This window comes from Tenrec ecaudatus, chromosome 3 (assembly GCF_050624435.1).
Source record: "Tenrec ecaudatus isolate mTenEca1 chromosome 3, mTenEca1.hap1, whole genome shotgun sequence".
NCBI lineage: Eukaryota > Metazoa > Chordata > Mammalia > Afrosoricida > Tenrecidae > Tenrec > Tenrec ecaudatus.
The window spans coordinates 70,984,960-71,008,106 of NC_134532.1; the positions used below are offsets into that span (position 1 = coordinate 70,984,960).

Here is a 23,147-nt window from a genome sequence, read left to right on the forward strand (position 1 = left end):
AAGCTTATGGAGCAGAGTTTTACTTTGGCAACAGTGGGATTACTGAGAGTTGGAAGGAATTCGATGGTAACTGGTTGGTTTACTGCTTCTGACAGAGCCTGAGCTCCTCTGATTTACACCAGGGTCTTTCCATGGCTTTGAACACTGACTCCACAAATACAGTGCTGCCCTCCGATCACAAGAGCAACAGGAACGTGTGGTCACAATCAGGCTTTTATAGTGAAGGTCAACATGACCGAGACCAGCCCCTGTGGACTGGACTGGATTTGAAGAGCCTCTCAAGACAGCACTGAGCCAATAGAAAGGACGGAAGTGTTCTTTTTTGTTGTTCATTGAAAATTGCAGTTCTTCTGCCAATAATTCAAATACACTAAAATAACCTTGACGAATTACGTGACTTAGAGGGAAATAAGTAAATCTCACCTTTTAGGATCTACAATCTTGTAGAGTTTTCCATTGTGGGTTTGGGTCATACTTTTACTACTTGATAAAATGTAAACTTCACCTGTGGAAGAGAGCACTGTGTTAACTCGAGCATCACAAGGCCTTATTTCCTATTGCTTAGTATATATAAAATGACTCCCCCAAAACGCATGTTGAAGTCTCCTAAGCCCGTGGCAGTGACTCTATTGGGGGAGGGGAGGGAGGGCGGAAGAACAGGCTTTATTTTGTAATGTTAATGAGGTCATGCTAGAAGGTTCAAAACCTAATCGCTCCTGAGTGGTGTCTTCTTGTAAACACAGGAAAGAAAGTAAAAGGCAGAAAGACCTGGGGGGGAGGGGGCATACGGGGGGAGGGGTGGGGGCAAGCCATGAGATGATGGAGCAACTGCAATTCTAAGCACAGGAGCTGTGTAAAGCCTGAAGGAGACCAAAAAAAAAAGAGGGCACTTTCATTTGGACTGTTAGTTTTCCGAACTGTGAGAAAATGCTCTTTAAAGCCAACAAAGTGTGATTCTCTAAGAGGAAGAACGTAAGTCAAATCACGCTTCCTTTCTTCCAAAGCGAAAGTACATCTTGACAATGGCCTCTACCTTGACCTGCGAGCGGGGACCTCGCTTATAGTACCTTCTCTCCCTGTTTACTCTTCTCAAATCTCACAGGCCTGGATGCTTTGAACACACGAGGCAGGCTTGTGTCGCAGGCTCTGTCCCAGGGACTGATGCTCTAGAGTCACTCTTTCCTTCTTTCTGTTTTCAAATGTCACTCTCCCTGACTGCGCCATTTAAATCGCGCTGCTCTCCAAACGCCAGCAAGCTCTATCCCACGCTTCTCCTCCGTTTTTCTTCAAAGCACCACATTACATACATACTTTAAAAACGGGGTTATTTTTCTTGTTTTCTTCCATTCAAATAGAAAGTCCAGGTGGGAATTTCAGATTTGTTTCTGTATCTACTGTTATGTCCCTATCACCAGGAGCACTCCTGCATACAAATAAATTACAATAGGAATGCTGATGAATTGGCTCTTTTAAATGACCGACTTCTGTCCATAATTGAATAGTTACCATTAATTTTTTGAAAACCGGTCGTTGATAACTTATGGCCCACAAGAATGGGATACTCCTTTTTCATCTGTATTTTTTTTCCTAATGAATAATATTGAAATTAATATTGCAGAGAAAAGAGAAAGTCAATCTCAATTCTAAATGCTTAGTGCTGGGCTAGGCGGTCGGGATGACTACTGAGCAAGAGGTAGGGTGCCCTGTCCGGAGAAAAACTACTCATTTCTTATCCTGGCTCCCATATACTTCAGTGGATAGGCCTAGTCACATGAATACGAATTAGAAGCTTCATTTATGATTACTTCTGTACTTTAAGACTCCTCACTGATAAAATAGTAGTTTAGCCTACATTTCTCTGTTCTGCTCTATGACTAGATATTACGTACACCTTCCTTTTCTACCACTAACCAGGAGATGTTAGGGGGTTTTCATTAAAAAACAAAAAGCAAAACCAGAGAAAACAGAAAAAAGTGAAGTTAAAGAGAAAGACATGCAAGCTAAAGACCTAGTATTTATTTTGATAAGTATCTTACATCGTTTATATCATTGAATCCTCACAATAAATCTGCCCTAATTTTAAAAGTTGGCCCTAACATAGTTAAAAATAGCAAAATTCAAACAAACAGACGCTACTTTTGTTTCAAGAGGTGCATGTCTCCAGAGGGGCATGGTGCTGGGGGACCCTGTTATTTACCACAATCCCCCCCGCTCTCTGGAATTGGAGGAGGTGGTGATCAAGGATTGCCTGAGCAGGGACCCTGCTTCTATTCTATCTGCTGCCTCCTACTACCTGCCCAGAGAAGGGACCCCATTCATCCTCTACCCACCCTGGCCTTTTGTTCCGTGCAGTTCCCTTCCCTCTGTCCCCTTCTCCACTTCTCTGCACTGACCTCCCCAGAAGTTTCAGATCATCTCCCAATCGGACCCTACCCACCCACAACTTCAAGTGATCCCACGGTTGCCCTGTGCTCACTGTGGCTGGGCCGAGACGCCATGGACAAAAGGGTGAAGATGTCCTGTAACGGTGGCTACCATACCTTGTGTGGGCCCCTTAGTCACCTCAGGACCTTTGATAAAGATATCATTTGGGGTGTCCCATGGAAGTTTAGATCATTGGTGACTCCACCCGAGAAGTTTTCCAACATTGTCATAAATGCACAATGTTGGATAACCAGACAGCCAACAAAAGAGGAACAGGTCTAGCTTGTACAATACCTAATTCATCCTCTCCAAATCCCAAGATGTGACCCGACAGGTAGCCTCTGCAGGACCCACTGTTGCCAAGGCAGAGTGGTTTCTGTTGCCATTGCTTGGTCACTGGACTCTGCTGGAGAGTTAAGAAGTTCCTACAATAAAAGCATACCATGAACCTACAATGAGACCATGTGTTTGCTTAAAAAAAAACAAGAAAAGCCTTTAAAATAAAATTCATGTTTAATCACCGTTGTGTTACAGATCTCATTTCTAGGGGGGGAAATAAAATAGTTTGTAAAGTGTGTGAATTTCCAGATGGAGAAAAAGTACTTAAAAGATAATACTTTGGTTGGATGTGGAGTGTGGGGGTAGTATGAGAAAAGCCCTCCCCTTCATCCAGGGAATGATTCTTCCCCTCTAGGACTAGATGCCCACCTGTGCTATTAATCAGAGAGTGGGATGGGGAAAGAGCAGGCAGTGGGTCAGGACACTCTTTCTGTTCTTGTTACCAACCAAGAACACCAGCTGTGTGGTATGCCTGAATGCCAGCATGTTGGGAAACAAGATGCTCGTGTGGGCCTTAACACAGATTTTCCAATGGGACCTCTAGCAAAGAGGCTAACATTGAAACGCTGTCACACTCCTTTCTCTTGGAACACACTCAGTTTGGTTGCTCCAAATCCTGGCCATTTGGCAAAAATACAAATGTCTATGCCTTCTAAGATGAAGTTTTAAAATAATTATTCAACTTTCGTAAAGCAGTGTCTTTCTATGTGCTCCTTTCCCTCTGTATTTAACAATGAAGGGAGCAACCTGAATGTTACAGGAAACACTCCTTGGAAGACCTTTCAGTCCTTAAGCGTGTTTTCATTTACATCTTGAAGCCTTTGGTAAAGAGTCTCTTTGGTAATTTTTCATTTAAAATACCATAGAGAGCCGACAAAAAAATGAAGAGTATTATTTATCCATGCCCCAGATCCGACTCCCAATGGGAGACAATCATTGAATATTTTATGGCATCTTGGCAATGAATCAATAGAAATGTGATTTGGTCCATCATGCTGTGACATCAGGAAACATACCCATTACGGTCTCCAAACACGTAGCTTCCATACAGTCTCTCAGACTGGCAACCTCGGTAAACAAATCCACCAACCAGAGGACCGTTACTGAATGGCTTGAATTCTAAGAGGGATGGCTCAGTTTCTAAAAGGAACAAATGCAGTATTATATCAAATGCCATGCATTTACATAAAAGGGCAGACCAACTAGCGCCAATTATTACTTATATATTTTGAGTCTGCATTGCATTCCATTGCAGGAGGCAGACTGCTGCTACAGAATCCCAGCGAAAATAATCTCTCACTTTGCTTAAGTAGCAGTAGAAGGAAAGTTCCTTCAGGCACAACTTCACGCACAGGTTCCCAAAGTTATTTGGTCTATCACTCCCTTTTCAGAAAAAGAAAATGATCCAGTACTCCTGTGGCAAGCAATGGCTTTTGTACGATAGCCCATAATCCAGGATAAAGTGTAGGTATCTGCTTCTGCAGCCCTCCTGGATCCTTCCCACACCCCCCTGGGAGCAGTTTGGGAAACACTGGCGTAATGTAATGAGACTGCTCTGAAAAGGTTTGCTGTTATGTTGCTGCCGAGACATTTCCAAGTTTTCAATGAAACTAAAATAGAGCATTGATATTCTGGAGACTATAGGTATTTGTTTTTAAACAAAAATACTTTAAACCAGTGGTTCTCAACCTGTGGTTCGTGACCCCTTTGGGGTTGAACAACCCTTTCACAGGGGTCACCTAAGACCATCAGAAAACACATATTTCCCATGTTCTTAGGAACGGAGACACCGCTCCTCTATCCACGGTCTCCAGGCGGGTCCGCCCACATGCAGACACGCCCACATATGAGTACCAGGTGTGAAGACTGTTACCCATGCTACACCATGCTTCAAGACAAAATTTAATTTATCTGTAATCAGAAATAAATATTTCGCAATATAGAATTACATATTGTTTTGTAATTAATCACTATGCTTTAATCATGTTCAATTTGTAACAATGAAAATACATCCTGCATATCAGATATTTGCATTAAAATTCATAACAGTGACAAAATTGCAGTTATGAAGTAGCAACAAAAATAATTTTATGGTTGGAGGTCACCACAACATGAGGAACTATATTAGCTGCATTAAGAATGCTGAGAAACACTGCTTTAAACACATACAGATTTTTTTGAAATTTTGAATTTTTAAAATAGAAATTCCTATAGATATATTTAATAAACCATGATAGAGTTCTCAATATAAATGGTTTAAAAGTTCATAATTTAATGAAAATAAAACATAGTACACAAAATATCTTTAAGATCAATTAATCACAAATTTATAAATAGTTTCTTAGTAAAGGACCAGCATTTAAAATATTTTAATAGTTTTGTTCTGTGAAAAACACATGCTTAATAAAGTACTTCAATGATCCCCTTGGAACTACATGTGTACAGTCATGTATCTCAATCATTCCATGCATGTCATCATATATGTGAATATATGCACACTCATTGCAATGGAAAAGACCTAAAACCAGTTGTAAATTAATCTGAAAATCGCTTCTTGTATATTTAATACCAAATAAGGCACTATCAATAGTATTTTAGGTAGATGGGTCATTTTAAGTTCCTCTTCTCACATGATTATGATGAATAAGGGATTAAAAATTTTAAACATAAGAGAAGTTTTAAATGACCAGGATCCTCAGAGGCAACATAATCGAATGCTTCTGGGTACAGACTTTCGGGCTAGACTGCTCGGGTTCGAATCTGACCCTGATGTTTGTTTTGTCTGGTGCTTAATTTTTCTAAGCCTCAAGTTTCTTCATCTGTACAACGTGGCTAGTAAATATTCCTATCACACAGGGTAGGGACACTTGAATTGAGTACAGTTTACAAAGTTCTCACTATAGGGCCTGGCATGTAAGAAGCACCACGGACCTGTTTGTTACACATGTAAGTTCAGAGCTAGCAAATGGCAATGCATTTCAGCTCCTTATTTAATCCAAACACAAAACTAAACCAAAGTCAAACCTGCTACTATCAGTCAGCTGATTCTGATTCAAAGTGTCTTTATAGAAAGAGGAGAATTGTTCAGTGGGGTTTGTAAGGCGCTATGTGTTGATGGAAATAAGACCGGCACATCTCATGAATCTTAGGTCAGGAACTTAAAAACCCTGGCATCATGGCTCCTCTTGAATTGCTGATGGTGGGTGCTATTCAATTGGCTCCAACTCATAGCAGTCCCATACGCATTCTCACAATTGTTATGCTGAATCCATTGTTTTAGCCACTGTGGCGGTCCATCTCACTGAGCATCTTTTTTGCTGACCTTTACCTTGGCAGGCATGCTGTCCTTTTCTAGGGACGGGCTTCTCCGGCTAACACTTTCAAAGTATGAGAGATACAGTCTCCCCAATCTTCCTTCCAAGGTGCAACCTGGCTGTACTTCTTTCCAAGATAGATTTATTCATTCTGAGCCACAATGTAATTCAAATGTACCAATTCTTCTTCTGTCTTTCTTAATCATTGTACAGCTTTCACAGTGTATTCATAAGGCCATTGAAAATTCCGTGCCTTGTTTGGTCAAGGGCACCTCAGTCTTCAAAGTGACAGCAGCACACTGGCCCACTCAATACATCATCTGATTCTTGACTGCTGTTTCTTCCATAAGTGTTGATTGTGGAGCCACATAAAATAAAATTGCTTCAAATTTCGAACTTTTCTCCATTTATCACGTGTTTTTTTTTCTGTTGGTCCACTGGCAAATGTTTTTGTTTGCTTTACTGAGTTGTAAACAATATTGAAAGGGCTGGGACAGGGAACCAACTACAATGATCTACATATAACACCCACCTCCACCCCAGGGGGACAAAAAACAGAAATGTGGACAAAGGGAGACAGCAGACAGTATAAGATATAAAAATAATAATAATTTATCAGAGGTACATAGGGTGGGAGGGAGGGAAAAATGAGAAGCTGATATCAAGGGCTCAAGCAGAAACAAAGTGTTTTGAAAATGATGATGGCAACATACGTACAAATGTTTGATACAATTGATGTATGGATTGTTATAAGAGCTGTAAGAGCCCCCAATTAAATGATTTGTTAATTTTAAAAGCTATACCGTATGTACTCAACTATAACCCAAGTTTTTTCAGCTAATTTTTAATGTCGTTTTTGGGGTAAAGTTAGGTGCGTCGGCCGATATTCGGGTCAGCTTATACTCAAGTACCTACGGCTTATACTCAAGTATTTATGGTCTATAGTTTTTGATCATCAGTAAGGGCTTCAAGTTTTTGTCTTTGCTTTCAGTAAGCAAGGTTGAGTTATTTGTCTGTTGCCGGTTGTTAATAAACTTTCTTCCAAGCCTAATGCTGTATTTTTATTCATATAATGTTACTTCTTGGATTATTTACTCAGTGTAAAGTATGGTGCAAGGATGAACTCTGATACACAGATTTTTCTCATTTTCAGACAGACTCTATTCGAGGACTTGTCCCTTGGTCTATGTACAGGTTCCACACGACCACACTAAGTGCGCTTGAATTTCCGCTCTTTGCAATACTATGTACGGTGTGCTCCAGCTTGAGTTGGGCAGCTCCCTGGTGCTGTGCTGTTGCAAACACTTCGGAATTATCTTTAGCAACCTTTCACTTGCATGTGTTATTCATGAGATGGCTCTGTGATCTCAGCATTCTGTTGGGTCTTCTTTCTTTGGAATGACAACTCCAAAGAGCTCCCCTAGTCAGCTGGCCAGAGATAAAATGAGCACTTCCAGTGTTTCATCAGCTTATTGAAATATTTCAATGAATAATCCATGGATTGCCGAAACCTTGGTTTTCACTAATGGTATCAGTATAGCTTTGACTTCTTCGGAGAAACATTGGTTCTTTATCACATGCCACCTCGTAAAATGGTTAAATGCTGATTCATTCTCTTTGGTACAATGACGCTGCATATTCCTTCCCTATCCCTTTGATGCTTCTGGCATCATTCAGTATTTTGTTCCTAAAATGCTTCAATACAGTGAACTTGGGACTGGAGCGTTTTCTTCAGTTCTTTCAACTGAATATGCTGAGCGAGTTCTTCCCTTTGGTTTTCGAACTCTCGGTCTTTTCACAGTTCATTACAATTCCTTACTTTGTTGTCTGGAGCTGACCTTTGAAATGTTCTGTTCAGCTCTTTTATTTCATCATTGCTTCTGGTTGCTTCAGCTACTTTAGTTGCTTCAAGAGTAAGTTTCAGATGATTTTCTGTCATGCACTTTGCTCTTCTTCTTGCCATGGCCTTTGCAATGGTCTTGATGAAATCATCCCACAACTCATGTGGTCTTCTCTCATTCATGGTTTTTTCTTTCAATTTTAAATACAGAGCTTTATTTTAAAACGTTACACTTCCCACGTGCAATACAGTGCTTATTACGTACAATGTCGACATTTCCCCCAAATGTACATATTCCATATTCAAGTATTGAGTATGCCCAGAAATTTAATGTAGCAGCTTATCTCTTAAAACTGCTCATCAATGTGTTGTAAATTTGGGTCATTCATATTTTTAATGTGCAACAATGCTAAATTTCTGTTCTCGCATATTGACTAATTCAACTTCTACAATGGTGGGTCCAGCAGAGGCACTACCAGATGGAGGCGCTCCACCACCAGGGAAGTCCCCGTGACTTACCTCCACATCTGTCGCCAGCACTCTGGAACAGCCAAAGTAATGATGGGGCCACACACGTTCTCTAGCTCTCTCTGCTAAGGTTCAAATTCCTCTTTCTCTGCTGTCTGATTCTTACCAAGCCCGTTGATAATTTCATTATATTTGTCAAGAATCTTCTGTTTGTCTTCACCGTTGATCTTGCCTTGAAGTTTTTCCTTCACAACTGTTGCTTTCATGTTAAATTTATAAAGACTCAAGTGAATTCTTAGAGGACACCTTATCTTGCTGCTTCTCATTTTCAGCTTTGTACTTCTGCACTTTCTGGACCACGTTCAATGGCTACTCAAGTGGCCCTTAATTATTCCATTGCTTCCCTCTTTCCATCCAAGTAAAACACGATGGCCATTGAGTCCACTACAGGGTTTCCGTGGCTGTAAGTCTGTACAGGAGCAGATCACCTCATGTCTCTCCACTGGGGCTGTTGGCCGGTTTAAACCGCCAACCTTGCAGTTAGAGGTCCAATGCTTAACCAATAGTGTAATTTTATTTTTGTGTATTCTAGCTGGTGAACTTCATGTGTACAGTTGACTGTATGTTTCTGAAACAGGTATTTGCGATGAAGAAATTATACATCTTACAAAATTCAGTTATGTGACCTCCAGCTTCATTTCTGTCACCAAGTCCATACTTCCCAACTATTAATTCTTGCTTTGAGTTTCCAACTTTCTCATTCCAGTTACCAATAACTATCAAGGCATTTCAATGGAACATTTGAGAGATTCCAGATTGAAGAGTTGTAGATTCTTCAATTTCCTCATCATTGGCTTTTCTCATTAGTGGTTGGTAAGCAAATTTGAATATGCATAGATATCTTTCTATCACATACAGCATTGCACTTTAAGATCGATCTTGAAATGTTCTTTTGATGTTGAATATGATACCATTCCTCTTGACGTTGTCATCCAGGCACAGCAAACAATGACTGATTTAAAATGGTCAACACTATGTTTGCTGTTGTCTCTTCTCATTTTGCGCCATGCCTCCATAGCAAAGGAAGGACTCAAGAGCTTTGCTCCATCTAGTTTTTTAAGGTCAACTCTATTTTGAGTAGGCAGCTCCTCCCTAGTCATATTTTGAGTGTTTTCTAACCTGAGAGGCTCGTCTCCTGAAAATATTTTAGACAATGCTCTACTACTAGTCATAGGGTTTTCTTTCTCATCTGTTCTTACTCTGAAGCGCTACTGAAACCTTTTCTCCTTGGGCGATCCTTCTAGTATTTGAAGGATGACTGGTTACATAGCTTTCAGCATTACAGCTACACACGTTCACCACAGTATGACAAACTAATTAATGATGAGTGTGGGTTCCATTCATAAGACAGTGAATAGACCAGATGGAAACTCTAGGGTAATTGGACCTTTGAAAAGTGATCAATGTACTTCCTGCTCATTGTTATATCAGTGTTCTATGCTGCCCCAAAAGTTCCTTTTGCCCAAAACTTTTCCTCGTCAATTAGCATAGTTATATAAAACACAACTCAAAATAAAGCAAAATCATCAGACTACGCTCTACTTACCATAATCTTTCCCCTTTACGATCTGTAGGATTCTGGCTGAGGATCTGTTTTTCCCATTGGAGTCCGAACAAAGTATTGTTAAGTTGATGTTTATATCTGTGGGATGACGATCCACAGCACATCTGCATAACAAAAGAGAGGGAGGTCTCCATTTGTCTGTCTGTTTTAAACAACACGGTTCCTACCAGGGTATTTTCCAAGCTCAGCCCGGAGAATCTTGAACAGAAATCCTTTGTGGGTTGGCGACGATCTTAAGAACTATTCAGTTTGGATTCTCTAGAAAGCACTGAAAGAAACATCTGATGTGTTTACTTTGCTGAAATGCGATGATCTCTGGAGACGATTTCTTAATTTCTCTTGGTATCTTCCTTCACCATGAATGTGCACGCTGACTTACAACATTTGCAAGCATGTCCTTAAGGAATATTCATTGGTAAAGTATTTTGGATAGGAATCAGTGTTATCACCAACTCACATCTGCAGTACACAATATAATTAGTTTTTGAATACATGTCTTGAGTTTCGTACACAGAATTACTATACTTGAAAAGAAAGCATGCATTTCATTCAGAGCATAAAATCTGGTGGTTGCCACCACTGAGGTTTTGGTAGGTTCATTTTGAATTCATGTGGACCACTAGTAAATCTGAGGCCCCAAATCTCTCTTTAACAGAAGACACTGATTCTGACATTCAGCACTGGATTCCTGTTCTAGAGTCTCTATTAGGGGCTCAGCAGTTGGGAAACTAAGTATGGGGGTGTTTGAATTAGGGGAAGAATAAGGTTGAAAGTGACAATGTTTGAAGTTTATACAAATGTGGACAATTGGCTTGCCTTTACTTTTTGGTGTCTTGATATTATTGACACTTTTGGGGTCACGTCAGATCTGGTTAACAGGGCCCCCCTGTGACAGAGTGGAAGTGCCGCACTGGGGTTTCATGGCTGTCATCTTTACAGGAGCCAATTGTCAGGTCTTATTGAATGGCTTGTGGGTGTCAAACCACCAGCCTTATGGTTGGCAGGTAAGTACTTAACCACTGTGCCGACAGGAATTGTGGTGCCACGGCAGCCAAATCACCACGCTCACCGAGGAGTCGACTCAGACTCACAGTGACTAATACAAGAGTAGAACAGGCCCAGAGGGTTTCTGAGCCTGTCAACTGCCACCGTTTTCTCACGAGGGCTGACGGTGGGTTTCAGGCCCGACATTTTGGCCGGCAGCCAGCAGCTGAGTGCTGACCCAGGACACCTTGAACTGAGTAATTCCTTGGCCTGGGGGCGTGCTCTTGCACATTTCAAGATGTTCAAAAGCATCCTGGGTTTCCAGAGGATGCCAATAGATAATAACCGTCCCTAAATGCCACCACCAAAGATGTCTCCAGACACTGCCATAGGGTCCCATGGGACCAAAATCACCTCATTGAGGATCACTATTTTAGGCCAACGAAATAAATTATTTACAAGCAAACAAAATTTAACCACCAGGGTTATAAATATGTATTTTAAGGGAAAATAGTTCCTGGGCCTCTTATCCCAATCAAGCAAAAACTCTTGGCTCCAAAGGATCCCACTTGGGTTGGGGAACTATAAGCCTGACCTAACTGGAAGCTGAGTTCCTTGTTCAATGACAACAGGGACTTTATTGTTTTCTCTAATTCAATTATTCACAGAATACAATGCCTGGCAGGGACCCTGGCAGAGACATGCTGTGCCTTAAGGTGGAACGAACTCCAAGAGAGGGTAAGAACTTATCTTTTGAATTAACCTTCTATGACTAAAGGAGGGTTGACCTTTTTCCTGTAAGGACACATCGCTTATCTAGACTAGAAAGGCCATGAGCTCTAGCTTGTATTCAACACCCACTGAGTGGGGTCCACTGAGAACTACGTGACCTTTTTTAACCTTCAGTTTCATATGCATAAGAGGCACCTAATACCAGTTACTTCAGTCAGTACAGCTGCAGACCCTAAATGAGATACTGTGTGCGAGTCTCAGCATCAAGGTGCTTAATTAAAGTTAGCCCTACTTGCAGCCAATCATTGTTTCAGTTCCCTTTCTGCTTTATTAACTCTCCCTCTACTGAAAATATTCTTGGTGGGAGGTGGAGTAATAACCATGCTCCCCCCCAACCCTGCCCACAGCCCTGAGCAATCACAGGAAGTAAGACTTCATGACAGAGGCATCCTGCCACACATACGGTCTGCAAAGGGCTCACTGAACTCTGTGTGTTTGGATGGAAGGTTCTAGACACCCAGGGAGCTTTCTTGAAAGCCCCAGTGGGTTTGTGGTGACTCCGGCTGCTTGACTTCAAAGTGCTGCTTTGTGGTGGTATCTGTGAGCTCGGAGCCATATGAATGGAATGTGACCGTTTCCTCCACATCCTGCACTCACCTTAAGCATTCCCCGTCGCCCAGATTTTAAGATCGTGGAGATGCCAAAGAGGAAATGAACTGTAGACTTGGACTTTGATGGAGGGGAGATGAAGGGCATGAGGGATTATGAAAATAAAAAGTTGGAGAAATACTCACCTTACACATAGTGAACACTCAATAAACATTAAACAGCAATAATAACTTAGCGAGTAAATGAATGAATGTGGCCAGATGCTCCTTAGAATGAATAGTAGGCCACGGACAGGATGAAGTATTCATCATGGAATTTCTGTTATTAGGCCTCACGATATTTTGCAAAGGTACCAAATACTGTTCACTCCACACACTTCTTAGTTTACCTTTCTTTGTGGTTAATTACAGCATAGCCAAACAGTCAGTGTACATTCTTCTAGTGCTTATAATTTTTTTTTTCCCAAGAAAAAGATTAACATTTAGCCCCACTCCTTCTGGCACATTGATACCGCACCATCACGGAGCTACGATGATGAGACATGGAACTGACTTCACACCTGCCAGGTGTCAGGCAGCAGATTTTCTACTTTAGTGACATATTTTTATTTCATCATGATCACACCCCTGCAAGGTAGTTACAAAATATTAAAATATATATTCATATAAAACATAAGGAAATACGAGGAAATTTAAGATCGAGAGGGATTTCAGGAGACAAACCAAGAGGTCTATTATCTCACTGACCTAGCTTGAAGGGCTACTCTGAGCTAACAAACCGGGTACCTCTGATAATGCTGCTAACCACTCCTGGCGACCATGCACAAACTCTGTCATCCCCAGGGCAGTTGGGACCCGTAGAAATTTCCCCGGATGACCTTTTGAAAGCAGATCACTCGGCCTTTTTCAAATTCAAAAAACTCAAACTCACGGCCCTCAGAGTTGATGCCACTCAGAGCAAACCTCTAGGAAGGGGTGGAACTGCCCCTCTGGTTTCCTAAGACGGTAACTCTTCCCGAGGGGAGAAAGCACCATCTTCTTCGTTCACTGTGGTGGGTGGTTTTGGACTTCAGACCTTGTGGTTAGCAGCCCAGTGTGTAACCAGTGTGTAACTAGAGCGCCTTTGCTTTTTAACCTCGGTCCATCTTAATTTGCAAGCTTCGCATCACGGCGGCAGAGAGCAGCCTCCGTGGACAGATGAATGGTAGCTGAGCATGCGGTGCATGCATCAGAGAGAAAATGTAGGTTTCCTACATGCAAGGTGAAAATTCCACCACTGACTACCACCCCACACCCCCACCCGCCATGGTCTAAAAATCTCTCAAAACAATGTTAAGGAGAATTTTTTTCCTCCATGAATCTGTCCCTTTTGGGGTACCATTTGCCTTCTTCATCTGGTCCACATGTTAATGAAAGGCTGCCAAGTACTCACTTGGAGAGTAACCGGGTGTGACTGCAGAAGTGCTACCCGACCTGGGAGCCCCCTTTTGCCTGCTTGACGATCCAGCGGCAACCCTCCTTTCCCGCTGCCTGAGTCCCGTTCTGACCGCCATGCTGCTCACCTGCCTGGATCGTGGAGCCCATGGGCAAACACCTCGGGGGGCTGGTTGGTGCTGTTGAAGTGCGGGTTGCTCCTTGGGATGGAATAAGGCACATGACACATGTCCGTGTCCACATCTAGCCGCAGCACCGAACCTGTGAAGTCGCTGAGAAATGGGGGGATGGCATAAGTGCTTTTTATTCTGTTCCGTATTGAACCTACATGAAATCGGGCAAGGTTGTTCTGCGGTAAAAGAATCACACCCTAACTGGAGAGCCAACTCTACCTGGTGGGAATCAAAACGAGGGCCAGGGGTTGTAGACATGCGACAGCACCAAGACACAGCCTTTTGTGGCTACCCATGGCGCATTAAAGATGTACTGCCTTCTGTCCCTTCCTCTTTACTTTTTTGTGTGGCAACTCATGCATTTTGCAACCCCAAGCAGCTTGGCTAGAGATGCTCATTTCAGTGAGCGGGTCAGGCAGCACGAATACAAGTGGCCGTCAGACCGCAGCTGCTGCTGCACAGAATCCTGAAGTGCTGCTTGTCAGCGTCGGGTGCCAGTGGAGGGGCCCCACGGCCAGCGCAAGTGGACAGTGGCTCACGTACAATGTCCCTGAGCGAAGACTTTAAAACAATCAGGCCATTTTATGTTCATGTTCTAAAGTTAGAGCACACACATTTAAAATGCGTACTTTACAGCCATACATTTCTATTTTCCTGAAGCATCTGCAATTTCTCAGTGAAAACAAAGTATCTAAGGCAATAAGCTTCAAAGGCAGTTTCTAACGTGCTGGCTCAGACCCTCTTTCCTGCCACTTCCAACATGGGAAGCTGAAGAGGAGGCTGTGCTTGTTGCTGTCTTTTACCTTAAGCCGTCCATTTCTTCCATATCATCTAACGTGATCATCCCGTCTCCAAGAATGATGTACAAGAAGCCATCGGGGCCAAACAGCAGCTGTCCCCCCAGATGCTTTCGGTGAAGCTCTGCGACTTCTAGAAACACCCGGGCTGTTCTCAAATCCACCTGATGTGGGTTCTTCCTACACGGGGACAAGGACCAACACCATGATTGCTAAACATGCTGAGTGAGCCCACGAGAGAGGACCGGGCATTCGAGCCAACATCTGACACAGAGAGCGAAATGGAACAAAATGAAGAGAGGCTGCTACAGATGACTGAAAATACCTACAGTCAACCCCCCATGAAAGCCAGAACCCGGGTTAGGAGGAAAGCTGTCCGCAGGAGAACATAAGCATTTGCCATTCAAATGAGGGGTAGGAACGTGGCAGGGCTCTACCGTTTCAGTGGTGGAAAACTTGCGAGACTCGGAAAACAAGTCCCATCGAGCTCGGGCTCCACTGTAGACTGTTTGCCCTCTTTTGGAAATAGCACAGAAGTTGAAGTTTATTTGAGAAAAGTGCCAAAGCACCATCATTTCCCTCTATTTTCCCTTAAGACACATGTGGGGCTGTACACAAAGCAGAGAGTCTAGTTGACTTCTGCCAGTTATGTCTAACCTCTCTAAAAAAATGACGAGATGAGAAGATAAGGGTAGGCAAATGAAGTGTGTGATACCTGGATACCGTGTACTCCACAACCCTGAGAATGTGGTCATGCGGTCCGATAGCCCAGCGTTCTTGGTTGGTGGTATAAGACACATACAGCTTTCCATTTTTCTTGTAATTGGGATGGAATGCAAGGCTTAGCAATCCTCTTTCATCTCCTCCCTGCAGTCAAATGAAAAACACAAAGAATTGTGAAGTTAATTATGTTCCTTATTGTGTTTCAACTGGAACCTCGAAAGAGTCGCTTTCTTTCTTCTGGATAATCTTTGCCCAAACTGTTTTCTTTCTTCCGTGTACAAAAAAGGATTATAAAACATTTCACTTTGTGGAACTCTTTAACGGTTAGAACAAGCCAATTGTCTTGCGTGGTTCTCTCTGCCCAAGACTCCTACTCCACTTTTGTCAAGTGATTTGTGTGGGTAGTCTGGGGAGGCTTCGGAGACAAGTTTAAGTGCTGTGGAGCATTCTTTCCTGGGCTCCTAGGATTGCTTGTAGTTCATCGAAGACAAATAAAAAGGTTCATAATCAGCAGTCGCTTCTAATCCAAGTATCCCAAACCTAAAACACAGTGTGGTCTGCCAACTCCCACTGTCTTGGCAATACGTTTAGAAAACAGTTAAATTGCTTGTGTAATATGTAAACCTTTGTTTGACCCTGAGGCATCCCCATCAGTTGTCACAACGATGGTGGTCCGTCCATCATAGCCAGGCAATAAGCAGCCTTGGCCGATTGAAACAGACAGAAATAAGCCCCCCCCCCACCTTCTTTTTAAACATCTATCCCGCCCCTACACTGGGGTTTTTCTTACAGGGATGGAGAAGTAGAACGGAGTTGAAAACCTGGGAGAAAATGCTAGGGAGGAAAGGGGACACTGGGAAATAAAGGAAAAATCCCAAACAATCTTCTTTGTTGGTATATAAATGTCAAGGACTGTATACATTGGGCATGCCAAATGCTGTAACAATTAAAACATCATCATGTGCTTAAATAGAAAGGCATTTTATCTTTATTTTCTGCTTGCAGCGTCAGGAAATTCAATATGGCCTGAGCATTTTGTTGTCTCCCACATGTAGCCGGGGCATTTCTACAGTGAACTCAGAGTCTCTGACATGATCTGCAGCGGTGGAGACGGAACGTTTCCGAGCCTAGGAAGCCGGTGAACTCTCTTTGGGATAGTCTGATGAGAGCTCTACCAAGGTGGGGAGTAGGACAGAGAAGGTGAACATGGCAACGGTGGTTAAACCTTATCAAGGTTGTTTCAGTAAACATCACCCTACCCCCTTCAGCAAAAGGCCGTGCCACGAGAAGTTCGGCCTTGTGCCGTGGTAGAGGAGGAGGGTTAGATGCACCGTAACTACTGCATCGTCTTGGTGCTCTCGCTTGCCAGGGCTCGAAAGCTGCTGTCCAGAGCAGAGCAGCATGCACTGCGGGACTCCGATCTGGAGTAGGTGTTCTACATAGCCTTCCTGTGGATTTGGGTATTGAAAAGTTTGAGGCCTCAGAATTCACTTTCAATAAACCCCCACCTGATTCATTTCCTGAGTAGAGAAAGCTATGCTGATACACACCCCTGAAAGTGGAAACATTCCCACTTTAAGGATTGTGTCCATAACAAAGGACATGCAAAGATCCCAGAAACGCCCAGCCATCTGCCAAAGGTGGAAACCATCAACCTCTTCAACAATATGCTCAACTTTGATTTTAATGGGAAAAATAAAATCTGATGGAAGACTATGCTTTATGAACGAGCCTCTGGTTTTTGGGAGATGGTTGTGATGATGATTTTAATATGGGCTTGCTGTTTTTTCTTCTTACATCATGACTAAACAGCCGTTGGCTTTCTCAGGAGTTGTTGGACGCTGGAATGTGTAACTTAAGTTTGGATTGTGGAGAGGCCACTGTGCATTTAAACTTTCTTGACGAATTTTAAGAAGTGGCCTAGGGTGGGATCTTTTGTTTTTTTAAGATCATTTTATTTTTGTTTTATTTATTTGTTAATCATTTTATTAGGGGGTCGTACAACTCTTATCACAATCCATACATACATCAATCGTGTAAAGCACATTTGTACATTCCTTGCTCTCATCATTCTCAAAACATTTGCTTTCTACTTGAGCCCCTGGCATCAGCTCCTCATTTTACCCTCCCTTCCTGCTCACCCCTCCGTCATGAACCCTTGATAATTTATAAATTTTTATTTTGTCATATCTTGCCTTGTCCGACATCTCCCTTCACCCCCTTTTCTGTTGTCTGTCCCCCAGGGAGGAGGTCACATGCAGATGCTTGTAATCGGTTCCCCCTTTCTAACCCATCCTTTCTCTACTACCCTCCCAGTATTGCCAGTCACACCACTGGTCCTGAAAGGATCATCCAACCTGGATTCCCTGCATTTCAAGTTCCTATTTGTACCAGTGTACATCCTCTGGTCTAGCCAGATTCGTAAGGTAGAATTGGGATCATGACAGTGGGGGAGGAGGTAGCATTTAGGAACTAGAGGAAAGTTGTATGTTTCATTGTTGCTACATCGCACCCTGACTGGCTCATCTCCTCCCTGAGACCCTTCGGTAAGAGACTGTCCAGTGATCTACAAATGGGCTTTGGGTCTCCACTCCACACTCCCTCCCTCATTCACTATGGTGAGATTTTTTGTTCTGATAATGCCTGATACCTCATCCCTTCAACATCCCTTCACAGACTGGTATGCTTCTTCTATGTGGGCTTTGTTGCTTCTGAGCTAGATGGCCACTTGTTTACCTTCAAGCTTTTAAGACCCCAAACGCTATATCTTTTGATAGCTGGGCACCATCAGCTTTCTTCACCACATTTTCTTATGCACGTATTTGTCTTCAGCAATTGTATCATGGAGGTGAGCACACAATGATATGATTTTTTGTTCTTTGATGCCTGATAACTGATCCCTTTGGCACCTTGTAATCACACAGGCTGGTGTGCTTCTTCCATGTGGGCTTTGTTGCTTCTGAGCTAGATGGCCGCTTGTTAACCTCAAACCTTTAAGATCTCAGATGCTATCTTTTGACAGACGGGCACTACCAACTTTCTTCACCACATTTGCTTATTCACCCGCTTGGTCTTCAGCGGTTGTGTTGGGAATGTGAGCATCATAGAATGCCAATGTAATAGAAGTATTCTTGCATTGAGGGAGTACTTGAGTGGAGGCCCAATGTCCTTCTGCTACCTTAATACTAAACCTATAAATATATGCATATAGATCTATTTCCCCCATCCTCATATTTAAATATATTTGTATATGTACATTCCTTTATTTAGACCTTTATAAATGCCCTTTGCCTCCTAGCTCTTTCCTCTTTTTCCTTTGACTTTTTCCTCTTGTCCCACTATCATGCTCAGTCTTCATTTGGGTTACATTACCCTTGATCACGCACTACCAGGCCTTCTACACCCTCCTCACCACCGATTTGGATCACTTGTTGTTCCCTTGTCCCTGGGTTTGTTAACACCACTACCTGTCCCCCCACCTCTCCCTCTCCCTCTCCCATGTCCCCGCAAACTGTCGGTCCCATTGTTTTCTCCCCCAGATTGTTCATCTAGCCTATCTTATTTAGACAGACCTGCGGAGATAATAACATGCACAAAAACAAGACCGAGCCAGGGAATCTAGGACGGACGAACCCCTCAACACCAGCGGTGGGAATGGCGACCGGGAGGGAAGGGGGTGTAGAAAGGGAGAACCGATCTTGGAGATCTATGTGTAACCTTCTCTCTGGGAGATGGGCAATGGGAAGGTGGGTAAGGGGAGATGCCAGATAGTGTAAGATAAGATAAAATAGTTATTTATAAACTATCAAGGGAGCAGGGGGAAGGGAGGAGTGGGGAGGGACGGGGAAGGGGAAAAAGGAAAATGAGCTGATTCCAGGAACCCAAGTGAAAGGCGAATTTTGAGAATGAAGAGGGCAACGAATGTATAAGGGTGCTTTGCTCAATTGATGTATGTATGGATTGTGATAAGAGTTGTATGAGCCCCAATAAAATGATTTATCAATTAAAAAAAAACAAACAAGACCGAGCAAAACCAAGCAGCAATATACAACAAAATAACAACAATCCAATGACAAACAACAACAAAAGCACAACAAGAAAGAAAAGCTTGTAGTTAGTTCAATGTTTGTTGGCTTTTAGGAGCGTTTTCCAGTCCAGTCTGTTGGGGTACCACATCCTGGCCCCAAAGTTCACCTTCAGGATTCCCTGGGGACCTCACTGTTCCATTCCCTTGCTGTTCTGTTGCACCTCCCTGTATGTTTGTGATTTCTGACTGTCCGTTTTCACAGCCTCACCCTGTTACCTGAGCCCCAATTCCAATATCCAATTAGCTTGGCTTTAGAAACTCAGCACAGGCTCTCTTTGGTACACATGGTAACACACTCAGCTTCTGAACAAAAGGTCAGTAGGTAAAAGCCATCCAGAGATATCTTAAAAGTCTAGAGCTCTACTTCTGAAAAACCAGCCATTGAAACCCTATGGAGCATAGTGCTACTGACAGCCACCGTGAGTTGGAATCAACTGGTTACTAGTCAGAGACTCAGCAGAAAGAATCAAGCAAGCCCTGAATGAATGATGCTCAGACTTCCCCCTTCTTCTTCATTATTTCCCCTCATCATACCTGGCTTTATTAGAATATATGGACTTAAACTCATACCCGTCTTCCAGAAACGCAAAATTACTCAATTTCTAGTGAACACCTGGGGAGAATGAGCAGCAGGGAGTGATTAGCTAAGCCACAGTAGCATAAAAGGGAGGGGAAAAATGTAATGGATTATCAAATGGAATATTCCTGGGGCTAACAATCCATTTTAAATAGACACTGACTTCTGAGTGATAGTTTTGAAGACTGTCTAAACATCCAACATAGCCACCCATACCAAGGTCAAAATTTGGGACCTGTGCAAAGATTTTCAATCTATTTGCACTTCGTTGTTAATACTGACCATCTATCTGATGGTGTGTTTTTTTCTTCTTGAAATGTGAAGCCCTGCTACAACCAAACTAGAAGCCAAATAGCAACACAATAGGGGTTCCTTTGTTTTGTTGACTGTTGGGGTTTTTTTGGATGATTTTTTTTAACTTCGTTAACCTAAGCCCCACCCACTCCTCTAGAGAGGGGTCTCCCTCCCGGGGCCTCCCCTTTACGCAGCCGTCCCAGTGGTACATCAGCTTCTGGACACACTAAGTACAAATGGACTGCTCACAAAGGGGTAGCTGAGTGATCTGAAAGGACTGTTCCTACACACGTTAAGACCTTAAGTTGAGTCCCCTGTTCTAGAACATTCCCTGAAACCCTTCTCAGGCATTTTTAATAAGTAGTTAACGGCTTTTGCCTGGTCTAATTGTCATCTATTTAGCTGCTAGGAATGATTTCACAGGTCCACAAGCAAAGTGATAAAGCTCCCAAACTAAGGATCCTTATTGATGATGTTTGTGAAGGTATCCGATCAGATCTGGCTGAGAGCGAGCTTTGTCTTAGAGTTCTGAACCTAAATTCTTCCCGGTAAATGAATCAAACTTCTAACCCAGAGCTTAAGGATCTGCAGCTTTAAAAAATAAGTATCCTTTTAGGAAAAGAGGAAAACATAAAATATTTGTAGCCGGTAATATTTTTGTTTTTCTTTTTAAGAGAAATTGTGGGGCCTGGCCTTTCACGGTGAGGTTATTTTAAATAAAACATTCCTTTCAGATGTTCAATGCAGCTAAAGGTTGTTTCTCATGGTTTGGTTTGTTTTTTTCCTGATTTCTGGGTATTTATTTATGTCTTTAAATTTAGATTTGCCTTCATCTCTGTCTGGAAATGCCAACTTGTGTCCTTAAGGAAACAAGACTGCACAGCAAGGAGCTCTAAGTGCCAATGGTGCCTAGTCGTTGTGTGCCTTTGGCAAGTAGCTGCTCTCACGTGCTGTACTCCATCAACGGCTTTGTGGCATTGAGAAAACAATGAAACACAACGAACATAGGACTCAAGATGTTATTCTGTCTTAGGAAAAATGTATTAACACTCATTCAGTAAGTGTGTTCTTCAGCATCTCGTACCTACTGTGGAACACACAACGAATTGGAAACGACTCCAAGGAAATAGGTTTGGTTTTTAATTTCCTGTGTGCCAGCCAATGTGCCAGGAGCCCTGGTGGTGTTGTGGTTATCCACTGGGTTGCTAACCACAAGATCAGCAATTTTGAAACCAACAGCTTCTTTGTGGGAGAAAGGTTAGGCTTTCTAACCTCACGAAGGGTTACCATCTAGGAAACCCGCAGGGGCAGTTCCACTCCGTCCTAGAGTCACTATGGAGTCAAAATTGACTCAAAGGTAGGGAGGTGAGTGAGCCAAGGTGCTAGGCAGTGGACAAAGAGAACCAGTACCTGCTCTCAAGGAGCTTGTAGATGGAAGTAGGTGATAAAGTAGTTTTCATTCCCACCCTATTTCTTCAGGCGTTACACTGCTACACTATAAGAAATTTTAAAATGGCAATTAAAAGAACTTTATAATTTCACTTTGTTACTAAACCTTTGAAGCCTAAGTTTTAAAACCGTACAAATTTCTGGTGTGTATTGTATATGATACTAAATATTGGGCAGCTACATTGTTAGCAAAACCTAAATTCCAGGTTTCTAAGTTAGAAACTGGAACGATTCTCCAGTAGATTGTAAGCTTCTTGAAGAAAGGGGCTCATCTCTGTATTTCTTGTGTCTTACGTTGGCTCTCTTTCCGAGTAGTGCCTGGTTATAAAAAACTACAATGTTTGAGCCTCTACTATGTGTCCATACTGTGCTAATTATTTTTGCAGCAATTATCTTGTTTAATTTTTCTAACAACTGCAGAGGTGACCCTATCTTGTTAACAGCCCTATTTTGGGATGAGAAAAGGGTGTGTCAAGGATTGAGTTCACCTGTTTAAATGTACAGCATAGCAGAGGTGGATGGGCTGTGGTTGGAGGGCAAGTAATGTTACACTGTCTCAACAAATATTCCCAACTGAAGATGCAAACAAAAGAATTCCCTCATCAACACCCACTGTTCACATACTGAGGCCATTTGAAACAGCCTTATTTTCCCAGTGTTCCACAGAATATGATGAAGTTTGGTCACAGATGAGAATGGGAAGCAGAGAGAATCACTGACTAAATAGGAGACACCAAGTTAATTCTAGTGTTGGGAATGGAAATATAAGGGAAGTAAGAACAACGGGCTAAGGTATGTGGAGACATTAAAAGGTAACACGAATAAAGGGCAGCTCTGGTAAATACTATCACATATATAATCTTGCATTAACAACAAGCAAAATGTAAGCTCAGTCGTTACATAGGTAGACAGATATGCTAAATGAGTGTGGGAAGGCACAGGGAAATGCATGGCATATATATATATATACATATATATATATATATATGTAAATTGTAAAAAAAATCCTGCATGTTTATTTATATGTACTGCATAGATGAGGGGGGTACCCAAAAAACCTGGAATCTTTTTTCAAAGCCATGTATTTAGAATTTTTATGAAACAATCTTATCACCTTCAGAATACTCTCCATTACACTTAATATATTGGTCAAATCTGTGATTCCATTCTTAGAAACATTTTTCAAATTCATCTGTTTGGATGGCTGACAGCACCTCCCTGGGTTTTTTTCTCCATTACTTCTTCTACTTAGTCAAATCACTGTCCCTTCATGTCCCTCT

At 42.3% G+C, this 23,147-nt stretch overlaps 1 protein-coding gene across 2 annotated transcripts in view; it reads right to left on the reverse strand.

Annotated features, from left to right (window-relative positions):
- Window positions 1-23,147, reverse strand: part of HHIP (hedgehog interacting protein) — a 95,111-nt gene that overhangs the window by 21,130 nt on the left and 50,834 nt on the right. For both annotated transcript variants that reach the window (XM_075543744.1, XM_075543743.1), the window contains exons 5-11: window positions 15,453-15,604; window positions 14,744-14,917; window positions 13,896-14,039; window positions 9,992-10,113; window positions 3,780-3,903; window positions 2,719-2,849; window positions 424-505 (exon numbers count right to left, since the gene is read on the reverse strand). In XM_075543744.1, the coding sequence (XP_075399859.1) occupies window positions 424-505; window positions 2,719-2,849; window positions 3,780-3,903; window positions 9,992-10,113; window positions 13,896-14,039; window positions 14,744-14,917; window positions 15,453-15,604 (929 nt within the window). The remainder of the gene's footprint in view (window positions 1-423; window positions 506-2,718; window positions 2,850-3,779; window positions 3,904-9,991; window positions 10,114-13,895; window positions 14,040-14,743; window positions 14,918-15,452; window positions 15,605-23,147) is intronic.